The sequence below is a fragment of the Schistocerca serialis genome, chromosome 4 (assembly GCF_023864345.2).
Source record: "Schistocerca serialis cubense isolate TAMUIC-IGC-003099 chromosome 4, iqSchSeri2.2, whole genome shotgun sequence".
NCBI lineage: Eukaryota > Metazoa > Arthropoda > Insecta > Orthoptera > Acrididae > Schistocerca > Schistocerca serialis.
Window position 1 is genome coordinate 111662298 of NC_064641.1, and position 17685 is coordinate 111679982.

General features: G+C 41.1%; 1 protein-coding gene across 1 annotated transcript in view; it reads left to right on the top strand.

The window, feature by feature from the left end:
• Positions 1 to 223: 223 nt before the first annotated feature.
• The window catches only part of LOC126475105 (neprilysin-4-like), a 138462-nt gene continuing 121000 nt past the window's right edge, over positions 224 to 17685 (top strand). The window contains exon 1 of the mRNA XM_050102684.1: positions 224 to 370. Within this exon, the coding sequence (XP_049958641.1) occupies positions 348 to 370 (23 nt within the window). The 5' untranslated portion in view covers positions 224 to 347. The remainder of the gene's footprint in view (positions 371 to 17685) is intronic.

Consider the following 17685-nt stretch of genomic DNA (forward strand, 5'->3'; position numbering starts at 1 on the left):
AGATACTATAGAATATTGTTGTCAGTTAATTCCATAAAATATATTTGTGTGGAGGTTGGTGATATTTTGTGGCGCAGTGACTGAATGTTTTGGAAAATTGCTTTTGCTGTTTGTGTCTGACAGATACCATATTTTTAAATTCCACTCTAGCACCTTCTTTCAAACAGGGCAGTGTTTCATTTTCGGCTGTGGTTGTAACCTGAAAGCCTTGGGACCTCATCTAAATGGCACATGTTGCTGATGTGGAATTATCAGCTCAGGCTGCTGTATCCCTCCCACATCCCCCCACATTGTGATATAAAAGCTGTGACAGCAAGAGATAGTGCTTTAAACCAAGTCCCACTGCAATGGACATCACTGAGGCTCTCTGGTGAGTGGTTGCTCATACTAAGTGTAATTCAGTAACTGCTGGAGTAAATCTGAGTTGTGGTTGTTACGAATGAGTTACAGCTCATAATTCTGGAATGAGGAAGTGGTCACTCTAGCTTAGTGTTAACATGCATTGATTTGAAACTAAATTTGCAGAACCACGAGTGTTATACTAATGTGTATGACATTCATCCTTTAGAGCTTTCAGTGTGAAATATGAATTTAGTATTACTGTTTTGGCACATTAAGGAAACCTGCTATTATATCAGTGAAGCTTTTTCACTTCACTATTGTCTTGTAAATTATTATTATTGTTGTTGTCAAGTTTCTGTCACCACTTCATATGTGATCACTATAGGTCCTTAGCTATTTTCTCATTTGTTGCCTATTTATCTGTATTATCAATAGGGGAAGTAACTTGAGAAAACTATAAAATTATGAGATAGAATGGGTAGCTCGTACTTATCTTTGGGAGCTGTCATTCTTAACCAACAGACGCGTATGAAAATGAAAGTAAAAGTACTGTTACATAGTTTATTGATAGTACTAAGAACTTCACCTGCTGAAGGTAAGTACTGCAAGCCTTTCTGTCCAAATATTTTATGGTATTACCATTCAGTTACAGAGAGAATGCCTTTTTTTGCACATACAGTTACTTATTTTTAAAAGACATTTTTATCAGCCAGGGAAAGGAATACTTTGTGACATGGTGCTATGGAAACAATATAAATACAGACTAAAGTGTTTATTTGAAATGTAAAGGAAGTGCAAGCTTCACCATTTTCAGTAGAAGGGGCTAGCTATTTGTTTATCTTGTTTATTCATAAAATTATTGAGTCCAAATAAGGATTGTAGGACGATTTATACTGTGGGCCCAGTCATTATCAAACTTCTGGATTCATCACCCGGTAAGGTAAAATAATTTTTTAACAGCCTTCAGTGGAATGGTTTCATTTAAAAATTCCATGAAAGCCATGGACCCAATCATCATCAAACTTACTGGTTCATATGTATATTAATCCATAGTACTCAATCACATAAATTGTCATTCACATACAATAACAACACATTTTCAGAGTGCAAGTTCTTATCTTCTCGTTTACTCCAAATTTTACACCATTAAAAACTTTCTCCTGCTGTCACACAACAAAATCTAAAACATAGCCAGCAGTTTGTCTTTCTCTTATTGTATAAAATTGCTGTCCACTGTTCACATTGCAGACACAAACTCCACATCTTATACGCCAAACACACCTACATCCACCCACTACATGCCAAGACTGTAGTTGCCGTCTGTTGAGCCCCAGTGTGCTGTCATTCATCGTGACCAAGCCCACACATCTGTTTACTGTATCTTAACAGAAATTTCGTTGTCTGTTCTCGAACTCACTGTCCAGAGTTATCTGTCACCGATAATCCAAGAGCATGAAGTATCTATAGACAAATCAATTCAGGAGTCTGTTACCTTTGTTCATTTGGAACAATCCATAACTTCCTCAATTCCTTTGAAAGTACTTTGTTTTGTACACTTGTGCTTATCCACAGTGAAGTTGTCACAATTAATGACCAAAGTATCACCTTATGCTCATTATATCTCTTTAAGAGTTTACCAGTCTGTCCAGTATTTTGTGTCCCATGACATGCATTGTATCTTATACCTCAGATGTGTTAAATTTTTCTTATTGATTGGCTATGTTGTAGATTTTATGTTGTGATGGCAAGAGAAAGATTTTAGTGGTGTAATTTTGTGCATGAAATGTGAAGATGAGAGCTTGCCCATTGAAAGCATGTTTTCCTTGGAAACTAAGTGGTAGAATTTTGCAGTTAATGTCCATACAAATTTTTAACAACAGTCACAAAGTGGGTAAGTCTCAAGGTTCAATCGTTTGTCAGTTTCAGGATTTTTTGTGTTGTTTATCAGTTATTTCATTTCTAGTAGTGATTTGTTAACGCAGGGGGGGGGGGGGGGGGGTGCAGCAGCAGCAACAACAACAACAACAACAACAACACCGATAACAACATGCACTGTGGCTCGGAATCCACGTTAACTGTAAGTTCATGTACAGCTGGCTTGGAAATTCAGTTAATGTGTCAAACAAAGGTAAAGATGTACCACCTCCAATAGAACTGAGCCTGGTAAAGCACTGTGGTGTTCATACCAGTCTTTGAGTTGTGGACAGTTTTACTTCTTTTTTCACTTTGAGTCAGCAACATTAAAATCTATTTTGATAGTCCAGGCACTGTCTTATGTATGTATGTTGTAATATAAATAGAATTGCAAATTTACTGTGAGAGTGTGCTAAATTAATAACAAAAATAGAGCACGAAATAGGCTTATTTGTTGTCAGATGCAGTTTTTTTATTCTAATATGACAGACAGAAAATCAGCCTGTTTTGTGTAAATAAGGATCATGTATAACTCCCTGTGACAAGTATGCTTTAAATAATTATTCTACGTATGTATTAAAAACTCTTATGTATCGCTCACACAGGGATCGTGAGGATAAGATTAGAATAAGTACTGCTTACAAAGAGGAGTTCAAACAATCATTTTTCTTGCACTCCATATGTGAATGGAACAGGAAGAAACCCTAATAACTGGCAGAATGGGAGGTATCCTGTGCCGTGCACCTTACAGTGGTTTGCAGAGTATAGATGTAGATGTAAACATCACATCATTGACCTCGCCCCTCCCCTCCCTGCCCCCAAACTCTCCTATCTCTTTCTTACCTGCCACGCACATGCAACACGAATTGAAAACATAATCTTCTGAAACACTTTCATGAAAGGGAATTTCTCGAACTAAGGCATAATGGTACACGGAAATCACTACAGCAATCATAAGACACTGAAGAGCCTCTGCAACATTTGAGGTTATCTAATTTACCGAATATTCAAATTTGTCACTTGTTGTGATTGCGTTGATGCAGCTTTCTGTGCTAGTCTATCATGTGAAAGTCTCTTCATCTACGCATAACTACCACAATCTACATTCACCTGAACCTATTTACTTCTCACACTTCCTTTTGTTAGTAATTTAACTTCACCTTGATGCATCAAGCTGTGTTCTATCAACATGTCTCCTCTGTAGGCACTGTATGTCATAAATTCTCTTTCTCCCTGATTAAATTCAGTATTTCTTCATTAGATACCAGATTTTCTCCAGAATCCTATACAAGAGGATCAAAGACCAACTAGAGGAAGAATTAGGTGAATACCAAGGAGGCTTCAGACCTTGGAGAAGCTGTGCAGAACAGATCATCACTTTAAAATTATCCATAGCGTATTACAAGAAATAAAATAAACCTCTTGTAACAACCTTCGTGGCCTTATAAAAGCATATGATTGTATCCATAGACCTTCAATGTTAGAAATCTTAAGAAATTTTGGGCTCCATACAAAATTAGTCAAACAGATAGAACTCACCTTAACCAACAATGTATCAAAAGTCAAGTTCAGGGGGGAACTCTCTGAGCCATTCATCATAAAAACAGGTTTAAGACAAGGACATTGCTAGACATCCCTACTGTTCAACTGTGCTTTAGAATGCATAATGAGGGAACGGTACAAGTCTAACCCAAAGAACATCCAAGTTGGAAGACCCAAAGACAACATAGTTTAAGACAGGGACATTGCTAGACACCCCTACTATTCAACTGTGCTTTACAATACATAATGAGGGAACGGTAGAAGTCTAACCCGAAGAACATCCAAATTGGAAGACCCAAAGGCAACATAGTTTAAATTGTCTGGGATTTGCTGATGACCTTACTCTCTCGTCCAACAGTATTCAGGAAACCAAACAACAAGTATCTCACTACAGGAAATAGCACAGAAAATTGGTCTTGGAATATTGTTTGAAAAAACAGTCATCATGTTAACTGACCCACCACTCATAAACAAAATTGTAGATAAATTTAAATACTCTACTGGCCATTGAAATTGCTACACCATGCAGATGCGTGCTACAGACGCAAAATTTAACCGACAGGAAGAAGATGCTGTGATATGCAAATGATTAGCTTCTCAGAGCATTCACAAAAGGTTGGTGCCGGTGGCAACACCTACAACATGCTGACATGAGGAAAGTTTCCAACCGATTTCCCATACACAAACAGCAGTTGACCGGCGTTGCCTGGTGAAACGTTGTTGTGATACCTTGTGTAAGGAGGAGGAATACGTACCACCACATTTCCGACTTTGATAAAGGTCGGATTGTAGCCTATCGCGATTGCGGTTTATCGTATCGCGACATTTCTGCTTGCATTGGTCGATATCTAATGACTGTTAGCAGAATATGGAAGCGGTGGGTTCAGGAGGGTAATACGGAATGCCGTGCTGGATCCCAACGGCCTCGTATCACTAGCAGTCGAGATGACAGGCATCTTATCCGCATGGGTGTAATGTATCGTGCAGCCACGTCTCAATCCTTGAGTCAACAGATGGGGACGTTTGCAAGCCAACAACCATCTGCATGAACAGTTCGACGACATTTGCAGCAGCACAGAATATCAGCTTGGAGACCATGCCTGCGGTTACCCTTGACACTGCATCACAGACAGGAGTGCCTGGGATGGTGTACTCAACGTCGAACCTGGGTGCACGAATGGCAAAACGTCATTTCTTCAGATGAATCCAGGTTCTGTTTACAGCATCATGATGGTTGCATCTGTGTTTGGCGACATCGCGGTGAGTCCACATTGGAAGCGTGTATTCGTCATCGCTATACTGGCACATCACCCAGCGTGATGGTATGGGGTGTCATTGGTTACACATCTCGGGCACCTCTTGTTCGCATTGACATCACTTTGAATAGTGGACGTTACATTTCAGATGTGTTATGACCCATGGCTCTACCCTTCGTTTGATCCCTGCGAAACCCTACATTTCAGCAGGATAATGCACAACCGCATGTTGCAGGTCCTGTATGGGCCTTTCTGGATACAGAAAATATTCACTGCTGCCCTGGCCAACACATTCTCCAGATCTATCACCAATTGAAAACATCTGGTCAATGGTGGCCGAGCAACTGGCTCGTCACAACACGCCAGTCACTACTTTTGATGAACTGTGGTATCGTGTTGAAGCTGCATGGGCAGCTGTACCTGTACACTCCATCCAAGCTCTGTTTGACTCGATGCCCAGGCATAGCAAGGCTGTTATTATGGCCAGAGGTGGTTGTTCTGGGTACTGATTCCTCATGATCTATGCACCCAAATTGCATGAAAATGTAATCACATGTCAGTTCTAGTATAATATATTTGTCCAATGAATACCCGTTTATCATCTGCATTTCTTCTTGGTGTAGCAATTTTAATGGCCAGTAGTGTATCTGGGAGAAATCTTACCATATAACCTCAATGAAAAGCCAACCTGGCATAACAGAATAAACAAATTGACTAGAGCACAATATATCACCAAGAACAACTACAACAAAAAGAACCTGCCAATAGCAACAAAATTAAAACACTACGATACAGCCACTCAACCAGAAATAACATACGCAAGTGAAGCCATCTTCAAAACAACTAACACTGCACAAATAGACAAATTACTCAAAATAGACAGAAGAATCATCAGAACGTGCATCAACAAATTGTACCAGAAAGATGAAAACTGGACAGTAGCTACAAATGAAAAAGTCTACGGGGAAATAGAACCGGTACAATCAGGAAGAAATGCATTTCATTTTTCGGACATCTAATCAGAACACCAGAGATTAAGATCAGCAGGAGAATAATAGAAAATTTGTGGAATAGTAAGTGCAACATTAAGTGGGTTGCAGAAATCAAGGAAGATATGGATGAGCTACAGATTACGTTGGAAGACCTAAGAAACAAAACTGACAGAATCAGGGAACTCACAGACAAACAAACCACACTACAAATGAGAATCAACAAACATACAATAGGTGAAGAAGGAAGTATGAGATCCGAGAGAATGAAGTAGAACTTAATAAATAAATAAGATACCAGATCTATCCACATAATAGAAACTCCAGGGAGGAATATCAATAATGCAGGAAAACATAAATAGCTACTTAGCCATTCTGACCTGAGCTACCGGTTGTGCTTGTGAGATGTTTTTGCTTGTGTATATGAATAGTGTGTGTTTCTCTTTTGCTGATGAAGGCTGTGGGCAAAAGCTTGTACAAGTGTCTTTTAATTATGCTTGTTTGCAACTTAACGTGTTTTCTTTACAGTAAGTAGCAGTTTTATCTTTTCCTATATAGTTGATATTTCTATTCACATATTTAGGATTCTTCTGTATATCACATTTCAAAAGCTTGTATTCCCTTTTTGTCTGCTCTGTATATCATCCAATCCAATGACTTTGCCACACTGGTAATACCAGTTCCCATCAATCACCAAAGTTAAGCATTGTCGGACTGGGCTAGCACTTGGATGGGTGACCATCTGGCCTGCCGAACACTGTTGGCAAGTGGGGTGCACTCAGCCCTTGTGAGGCAAACTAAGGAGCTACTTGATTGAAAAGTAGCAGCTCTGGTCTCGCAAACTGACATACAGCTGGGAGAATGGTGTGCTGACCACACGCCCCATTCATATCTGCATCCGGTGACGCCTGTGGGCTGAGGTTGACGTGGCAGCCGGTTGGTACCGCTGGGGTCTTCATGACCTGTTCGGGTGGAGTTTAGTCTTTTTTTAGTATATCATCCAAATTTCACTGCTGTACAAGTCTACACTCCAGACAAATACTTTAAAAAAGACTTAAATTTATATTCAATTTTAGTAAATTTCTCTTTTTCAGAAACACTTCCGTTGCTGTTGGCAGTCTGCATTTTATATCCTCTCTACCTCAGCCACCATACATTATTTTGCTGCCCAAATCATCTGCCGCATTTAATGTCTTGTTTCACAATATAATTTCCACAGCATCTCCTGATTAAACTCAGCTTCACTCGATTGCCCCTGTTTTACATTTGTTGATGTTCGTTTTATGAACTGTTTCCGTGACACTGCCCACTGCATTTAACAAATCTTCTAAATTCTTTGTTGTCTCTTGACAGAATTATAATGTTATTGGCAAACCTTAAACTTTTATTTCTTCTCTGTGAACTTTAATACCTTTTCAAAACGCTCTGGATAAATACTACAGTTTCTTCAGCTTAAGTTCTATAGGCATAGCGTATTGTATCAGACTTTAGAGACTTGATTAATATACTTGTGTCACCTGCAAACATTATCAATTTTGTAGAATAGTTCTTTAAAGGATTCAAATAAATCTTTTTGGACTCCATATATTGTGTTATTCCAATCTGTGTTTGGTTTTACTCGCATGATAATGTTTATCATTGTGGCTGCTTCTGTTAAGAAGGTAAGTCTTTATCTGTGCAATATGGAGCTATTGATACAGTAAGATTGTGGTTTCCCCAGTTTAATTTTATACTCTTTGCAATCAAAAGCTTTGGGCTACAGCTTAAAATAACAACATAATACTTGTTCTTGCCATTATTTCCATTATGAGGTGATATGTGGTTTCCACTGTAGTGAATCCTTTCCACAAACTAACTGACAGGCAGTTAATTTCTGTTTGGAAAAATGCGTCATTATTATCTTGTAGATTTCACTCTGATATAGAAGATCCTTGCTAATTTCTACTTCTTCTGGTGAGTGTTATTACTTCATATTACCAAATTAGGTCACCAATTTCGCCTTGATTCATTGAACATTTACAAAGATAGGTCAGGGATAGTCCTATCAAGTCAGCCCAAACTGTTAATATGTTTAAATAAATAAAAAATGGCCAAACACCGAAGTCTCATTTATTTAAAAGAAATTCAGTTATTAACAGTTAATAGTAATTTATACACACAACCTATAGAGGACTGGTGCGTGGTGCACAGAAACACTTACAGGGTTGCCACAAGTTCTGGCAATTGGGGAAATCACGGAATTTCAAACACGTCAGGGAGATTTAAGGGGGGGGGGGGGGGGGGGAAACCACTGCAAAAATCTAGTTTTTGTTTCAGTAGATGAAATGGTTTGTTTTCTTAGATGTCATGCATCATCGCTGGCTGGGTGCAGCTGAGTAGGTGAACCACTTCCCTACTCCCTCATTCTTTTTGCTTCTTCCCTTTCTGCCACTCCCCTCAGCTTTCAGTCAGTGCTGCCACCACTTCTTGCCGCTAGCCTAGCAGCTGCCGACAAGAGACAGGGTGGCTTGAGGAAAGGTTTATTTGGATCTGATTCTCAGAGACTGTTCATGCAGTGGCCAGAGGCAGTGGTCATGTGTGCATGTGTTGTGTCTGAATGATTGTGTGAATGTGTGTGTGCTCTCATGTTCTGACAAAGGCTATGGCAAAAAACTTAGTAGTGAGAGTGTGATTGCCTTTTCTACGTGTCTGTCTGAAGCTCAGTGATCATCTGTATAGTGAGTTGGTACCTATCCTCATTAGTTTTGATTTTCAGAGTCTTCACGGCAAGTTATCTGTTGCATGGATTGATCACTGCAGTCTCGTTTCATCAACATTGTGTCCGTGACATGTAAATAGCTGGCGACACCAGTGGACTTCCATGAAGAGCCAAAACCACAGGCCCTTTCTGTGGGTATCTCTAACAGATCAGGCCTGCCAATCTGAAGCCCATCATTTCCCACTAATGTGCAGGCCCTGCTCATCAGATCTAGTCTCACTGATCTGTCAGCAGGCCAGGTCTGTTTCTGTGTTGTGTAATGTGGCAGATTTTCATGGTTTATCCATGGACTCAGGGCTGCTATGCTTCTCGGCAGGTCAGAGGCCGCGGGCAATGGATTTCAGGAATTGCAACTGTCTCACCGCAAGAACATTGTTCAGTGCGGCATGTTATAGACAATTTATTTATTCTAGTACATTTTGGCAGTTTGAAAGTAGTTTATATATTGGAAAGTATGGTTGCTAGGAGGAAGAAAATAGTGGTAGTCACTGACAGTTTGTACACTATATACTCACATATTTTGTGAAAGAAAAACCACACAATACCTGTAATATAATAGACATAACACAGTGGGCAATAACCGACAATATCAAACATAGTAGAACCAACATTTTATTGGCAGTCACCTATAGTGTTGGTTTACCCAAGTCTTCCCTGCCTTATCCACTTCTTTCAAGAGGCCTGTTTTTTTTTTCTGACAATATTTCTGAAATCAGTGAAGATATTTTAAATCTGTCTTGCGATTCCAATGAAATACTTATTTTTGTCACCAAATGTGGTTCATTTTATTGAAATAAAATAACATCTGTGATCTTAATGAAACATGTATAACATTTGACTTGCTTTCTCCACCTAAAACAGCTCATTGCAAAAGATGTTGATGTTATTACTTAAGAATTTTGCTCACATGTTTAGAAATACAGAAGACCTTGCATTTTTTTTGTCAACATATGTATTTACTTACCCTCGAGATCTCGAAATTTGTTTCCCAGGGGGCCAACAGCTCTTTGGTGGGTACGAGTGTGGCGCACATGGGGGGCTATTGCAGCCCTCTGGGCTGCTTTCCCCTCCCCTTCCTTCTCTTTCCCTGTCCTCCTTCCTTTTCCTCCTCCTTTTTGTCGGCCTGGGTATCCTCATGACTTTGCTTCATCTTGCAGTTTTGGTTGGTTGCTTTTCCTCCTCCTTTTTGGCCTTTCCTTTTTGGTCCCCACAGGCTTTTGACCTCCATCACTAAATTTGAAATCTGTGGTGTGAGCCAGGTGAGGAAGAACTTCCTCCCTAGCATCTTTTGTGTCAATTCCTCTCCCCCTTCTCCTCCTCTTCCTCCCCCTTTTCCCTCTTTCCGTCTCTCCATGCCAAAGCCTCGTCACCTCCTTGCTAGGTCACCAGCTCGGAAGCCAGTCCGTGTGATGGGGCTGTTATGTACCCAGCTGGCTGAGACCCGATACCTCAGGAATCACACTGCTGGTACCTGTGCTGTGAATGACTTGTGCAAGGCTCGGAGTGGTTGTCCATCTTTCCGGGGCATTGGAACTCCCACCAACGACTGTCCTGCCCGCAAGGCGAGCCTCTGTTTGGAGTGGGTGGTTCCAGGCCAGACATTTGGCACATGGAACACGTAAAACTCTCTGGCCGCTCTACTGAAGCTCTTCCTTAATGTAGTTCTGTCTCAGTTGCTGTTTCTGCCTTTCTAGCCTTACCCTCTTTGGATACACCCTTGGAGGAGAGCCAGATGTGCCGGCTTGGTGCGAGACCCTTTCCACGGTTCCTAATCTGTGCCAGAACTGACAGGAAGACTTTTCTTTGTGGAACATACTGAGGACAAGTTTGGTGAAGTTGAGTCATTAAGAAAGATGAGGAATTGATAGCAGTTAGAGTGCAGATGACTGTGACTATCACCATTTAATAGGCTACCTCCCTCTAGGTAGGCTGCTTCCTTATATTGAACTGTCTACCTTAATACAGCAACTCCTGCTCCCATGTCTCCTCCTTGGGGACTTCAATATGCACTATCCCTGTGGGGGGAGTGCCACTTTGCTGGGTAGGGCCTTCTACTTGACCAGCTTACTATAGACTTTGATTTGTGTCTCCTCAGTGACAGTTCTCCTATGCACTTCAGTGCCACTCATGGAATCTTTGCTGCTCTCGAACTCACAACCTCTTCCGCTGCTCTCATGGCTCTTCTACATTGGTCATTCCGTGATGATCTTTGTGACAGTGACCACTTTCCGGTGATTCTGTCATTCCCCTGCCTCTGCCAGGCAGACAGGCCCTCATGTTGGGCATTCAGCACGGCCAATTGGTCTTAATACATGTCTGCCTTGCACTTTGACACTTCTCTCTCGAACTGCATTGATGCGATCATACAGGGTATTTCTACCACTATTCTTCGTGCTGCTGGCACTGCTGTCCCGTTATCCACAGATCCCTCTCATCGTCAACCAGTACCATGGTGGACCAAGGACATAGCAGTCACTATACAGTACCGCCAGTGGACACTGCAACGATTTAATCAACATCCTTCACAGACCTACCTCCTTGCTTTTAAGTCTCTCCATGCTAAGGCTTGTTACCTTATTAAGCAGAGTAAAAAGAAATGCTGGGAGCGGTATTTTTCCTCCCTGGGAATGTATGGCTCTTCATCGCAGGTTTGGTCCAAGCTCTGTAGCCTTCTGGGCCACCAGTGACAGTCAACTGTTCAGGAACTTATTTTCCAAGGTGTTCTGTCTACTGATCCATTGATCCTTGCAGAGCACCTCGTGAAACACTCCGTAACAGCATTGGTATTCTCTTCCTATCCTGCCACCTTTCTCTGGCAGAAACGTGAAGTTGAACAGGCCTTTTTCTGTTCCCTTCCTCACTAAGCTGAACCCTATAGTGATCCGTTCACTGAATGGGAATTCTTGGAGGCTCTTATCTCTTCACATGAGACAGCCCCAGGCCCAGATTCCATTCACAACCAGATCATCCAACACTTGGACATTACACAGAGGCAATATCTACTTGGGGTCTTCAACCACATTTGGCTCGCAGATGCCTTCCCCTCACAGTGGTGAGACAGTATAGTTACCCCCATCCTTAAGCCTGGGAGGAACCCAATGTCTATTGACACCTACTGCCCAATTAGCATCATGAATGTACTTTGTAAACTGCTTGAGATGATGATTAGCTTCCGATTATGTTGGGCACTAGAATCTCAGGGACTTTTGTCCCTGTAGCAGTGTGACTTCCGGGAAGGATGATCTCCAACTGACCATTTACTCAGATTTGAATCTGCAATCTGACTGACTATTACTAACTGTTGATGCCTTGTCACGGTCTTCTTTGACCTACATAAGGCATACGACATGGCTTGGTGCCATCGCATTTAGTTACCCTCCATGACTGAGGCTTTCGCGGCCCCCTTCCAAGTTTTATTCACAATTTTTTATCCCACCAGCTTTTCCGGATTTCAGTTGGCACTTCACTCGGCACCCTTCAGATTCAGGAGAATTCTATCTCACAGGGTTCTCTATTAAGTGTCATGTTCTTCCTCATAGTGATCAATGGGCTTGTAACCTCAGTTACCCCGGTGTTGATGTCGACAATTTTTGCATCTGGTGAAGCTCCCACTCGGTAGCGTCTGCTGAGTGCCGGCTCAAGGTGCCATCCGACAGACCTCTGAGTGGGCTATCTTCCATGGCTTCCAGTTTTCTCCCTGCAAAAGTGGGTTATGCATTTTTGTCATCAATTCACACTACACCCTGATCCAAAACTTGGTTTAGGCGACCAGCTCCTAGATGTTACAGCACAGCCCCATTTCTTGGCTCTTTTTTTCCTATGAAAGGCTGATGTGGCCCCGTATTCACCACCTGAAGACTACATGCAAGCAGAAGCTTAATGCTCTCTGTCTTCTGGCCCACACATCTTGGGGTGCAGACCCTGCTACTCGTCTCCGTCTGTACAGTGCTATGGTCTTGTCCAGACTAGATTATGGAAGTCAAGTTTATGGCTCAGTGGCTCCTTCCAGTCTGAAAATACTTGATCCTCCTCACCATTGTGGGGTGCGTCTGGCTATTGGTGGTGCCATTCACACGAGTTCCATTAACAGTCATCTCACAGAAACAGATATCCCCCCCTCCTACAAATATGACATCTGGTGCGCTGTTGCTCTCAGTAATAAACTCCACACAATCAAGGAGACTGCTGCACTTTGGTGTTCTTCCTTCCACTCCTCTTGGAAGGAGTCCACTGTTGCATTTTGGTGCTCTTCCTTCCGCTCCTCTTGGAAGGAGTCCATTGTTTTATGCCGTCTATGCATTGGTCATACCAGGCTCACCAATTGTGTCCTGTGTAATGAACCACCGCCACAGTACGGTTGTGGAGCCAGACTGACAATATCCCACATAATGGTAGAATGTTCCCTTCGTGCTAAATGTAGTCTTCCTTAATTTTAATATTAGCAGACAGTTCATGGATGGTTGAACTGGTCCTCAGTTTCCTCTGTGAAAGTGGTTATATCCGTATATAAGATTTTGCATTACTCCTGGAGCAGAGGCAGGGTGGTTGTGGTTGGGGCCTCTCTTCACATTTTCTCTGTCTGGGGCCCCGTGACCGCTCCCCTGTGGAAAGATCACTCTTTTTTCCCGTTTTTAGATTTGGCCTAACCTTTTATGCCTTTTACTATGTGTGTTTTAACTTCCTTGTTTTATAGTTTGACTCCCCTGACTGGATCCATCCACTTTTAGCTGACCCTATTTCTTCTGTGAGTAACTCTGGAATTGCGAGACTTACGGTCTCACCATTTGGCCCCATAAAGCCTCTCAATTAATCAATCAATCTCAAAATTTGACAGGGAAAATGCTAAAGTGTATCTGGAAATTGGGAAAATATCAGGGGATTTCACTTGGGGAAACTTGTGGCAACCCTGAGTGAACACTTGCTTTCAAGCTCTTGCTCTATTTCTAGTAAGAGTGGACACAATCACATATGCAGCTACACAGACATCCAAATGCACACACTCGTGATAGCTACGAGACCAACTATGAGCGTTTGAAAGTGTGTACTCTTACTAGAAAAAGAGCAAGAGCCTGAAAGCTAGTGTTTACTGTTTTCCATTATGTGTTTCTGTGTGCACACACCAGTTCTCTATAGGTATGTCATTGTCTTTCCCTCATTTTATGTATTTTTACACCCAGAAATTTACATTTTTGTTACATATCAAACACGCAAATTGTGGTTGAATCAAATGACCTCTCTGCATCTTAGCAGAAAACAGAATGGATTCTGAAAACATTTTGCATATCAGGTGAAGCCAATATTACACTCTTTAAACATGATATCTAAAGACCCGTGGATACAGATAACCATTTGGAGTTAGTATTTCTAGACTTCCTTAAAACTTTTGATTTGACATTACACTGATATTTACTGAGGACCTTATTTTCATTTAGAAAATCAAACCTGGGATAGATTAAAAAAAATTACTCATCTAGTGGTGGCAGGAGAACACACATAGAAAGGTACTGAAATCCTCAAGCTTTCAGAGCCAGTGGCTTCTTCTTCTGGCAAAAGGGTTGAATGGCAAGGAAGAGGGGTGAAGGAGGTTAACTGGTGACATTTAGGAAACTGGGAGAGTCCGAAAAAGTTTCCCACAAGCCCTGGTCAGAGGAGACACCCCAGATGGTATGCTTCTCATCCCATCCGGTATGTTTCCCCTGGCCTGGGGTTCTGGGCAACTTCTCCAAACTCTCTTCATTTCCTACACCTCACTAGTCCTTTTTCGTCACCCCCTTCTTTCTGCTTCAAACCTTCTGCCAGAAGAAAGAGCTCCTGGCTCCTAAGGCTTGCAGATTTCAGTAACTTTATATTATTATTATTATTATTATTATTATTATTTTCTCTTGCCACTGCTTGATGACCGGTTTTTTTATCTATCCAATTACATATTTTCAAAAATTGATTATTGTTGTTGATATGTTTGTCACTGGATTGAATATTTCTTGAGAGACAGAATGCATTATTTAATTCTGGATGGTTTAACATTTCCTTCTGATCAGATTTATCCATAAATAATGATGAGAACTTTGTTACAAAAATCTGGTGCAGCTCTGCTATCTTTTACTAATGTCACAGCACCACATGCTAATGATGGAAAAGAGATATTAAATCGTGAAAGTGCAATCAGTATCTGTTTTTAAACTTACCTCGACAGCAAGATACAATAGCCTGGGCATTACAGCTTTGGACTTTAACTGTTAATTTATTCAATAATGTGGAAGGTATGATTGTACATTCTTCTCATCCAGTCAGCCTACGTTACATGAATGCCTAAACAGACAAACTCGAATGTTCTCCACCCAGTATAATGTACATGAATACATCTCAGATTTAGATATTTTTAGTCTTGCCAGTTTTTCATAAATTTCTCCATAATTATTATCTTCCATTGTTGGAGAAGATTGCATTGGCTGGGGGAATGGCTTATATGTAAGTAAGTATAAACAATGCATTGATTGCTAATCTACTAACTGAGTGGGATGGCGCAATGGTTAGCACACTGGATTCGCAGTCAGGAGGATGACGACTCAAACTTGTGTCCGGCCATTCTGATTTAGGTTTACATGATTTCCCTAAATCACTTAAGGCAAATGTCAGGATGGTTCCTTTGAAAGAGCATGGCTGCTTTCCTGCTCTATCCATCTTTAATCCAAGCTTGTGCTCCATCTCTAATGACCTCATTCTTGATGGGGCATTAAACACTAATCTTCTGCTCCTCCAACAATCTACTATAGTAAATTCCTAGTAGTGATGATCTCAAAGTTGTGCTCTATACTGTCAGTTTTAAAATTTTATCAGCTATTTCGCGTACAGTGATTTTTTTGTTTGTTTCCATTTTATTAGTTATTCTGACACTGAAATGCTGTTGCTCAGTGGATTAAATCATGCAGGATGAAGTAATTACAACTGGATACATCTTATTGCATTACTGAGCAGGGATTGCAATAGGCAGAGGGAGAACAGGGACTAGTGAAGATTGAGACCAGAGGGTTACAAGAATGAAGGATATGTGGCAGGGAGAGTTCCCACTGTGCAATTCAGAAAAAATAGTATTGGTGGGGAGAATCCAGATGACATAGGCTTGTTGAAGTCAAGTACAGCATGCTGAACTCAGTAACTGGGTGGTCCAGCTGTCTCTTGGGCATAATTTAGAGGTGGCCATTCATGTGGCCAGACAGTTTGTTAGTGGTCACACCCATCTAGAATGTAGTACAGTGGCTGCAATTAAATTTGTAGATCACATTGCTGCTTTCACAGGCAGCCCTGCCTTTGATGGGGTAGGAGATAACTGCAACAGGACTCAATTAGGTGATAGCAGGAGGATGTATGGGATAAGTCTCACATCTAGGTCATTTCAGGGATATGGGTCACAGGGCAAGGGATTGGGAACAGGTATGGAATAGGAGTGGACAAGGATATTTCACAGGTTGGGCAGAAGGTGGAATACAACCGTGGAAAGTGTGGGGAGGATATTTCTCCTTTCAGGGCATGGCAAGAGGTAGCTGATACCCTGGTAGAGAATGTGATTCAATTGCTCCAGCAGCTATTTTTCAGTGTGCCTATCTGCCACTCACTGCCTTCTTTATATTGTAGATAGAAATGTATGCTTTTCATACTGAAATTATGAAGTAAAATATTTCACATGATAATTAACTATTACATTAATTTAACACACAACTTGATTCTAAACAACTAATTAACTGTGTCAACTGATGACAACTCTGTGCCATTTTCTTATTCATGATATTTTGCTTCATAAATGCCTGTTTATGTATGCATGTGTATATTTGAGGTTATGGGAAGAGGAATGATTTCTCACAACATAAAGAACAGGGAAAATAATTTGTTGTATATTTAATTCCCTTTAGAAGGTTTTGCAGAAATCTATTTTAATCTGTTTAACAAAATGTGGACTTGGATGTCACCAGGACTATCACCAGCCATGACCCTGGAAACTGACTGTTTGCTCCTAACATCAATTGTTTTTCATCACTATCTTTCCATCCATACCTCAACTCATAAGTGTGTTTTATTCCACAATACTTTTCAGCTCCAAGTTTACAAGGGATGCCTTACTGCATTGAATTTTTCTTTACGCAGTAAGAAAAAAAGGAATGAAAATTGGGGTATAATGCCCTATCGAGAATGAGATCAATAGAGATGGAGCACAAGATCAGACTTTGACAGTGATGGGGAAGGAAATCACCTATGCCCTGTCACAGGAACCATCCTGGTATTTGCCTGTTGCAATTTAGGGAAATCACAGGAAACCTAAATCTGCATGGCCTGATGCAGATTTGAACTGTCACCCTCCCCAATACGAATCCAGTGTGCTGACCATGGTGTCACTCCACTCAGTCACACGGTGAGGAATATGTCCACTTACTTTGTTGTAATCACTCTAAAAACTCCAGACATCTAGATGTACATCCATACTCTGCAAACTACCATGAGGTGCATGGCCGAGGGTATGTCCCATTGTACCTGTTATTAGGGTTTCTTCCTGTTCCACTCACGCATGGAGAGCGTAAGGATGATTGTTTGAATACCTCTGTGCATACAGTAATTATTTTAATCTTATTCTCATGATCCTTATGTGAGTGGTACACAAGCAATTGTAGTATATTCCTAGAGCCACCATTGAAAGCCGGTTCTTAAAACTTTTTAACAGACTTTCTCAGAATATTTAAGACTATCTTCAAGAATCTTTCATTTCAGTTACTTCATTATCTCTGTGACTCTATCCCACAGCTTAAACAAATTTGTGACTATTCACGCTGCCCTTCTCTGCGTATGTTCAATATCCCCTGTTAGTCCTATTTGCTGTGGGCTCCATACACTTGAG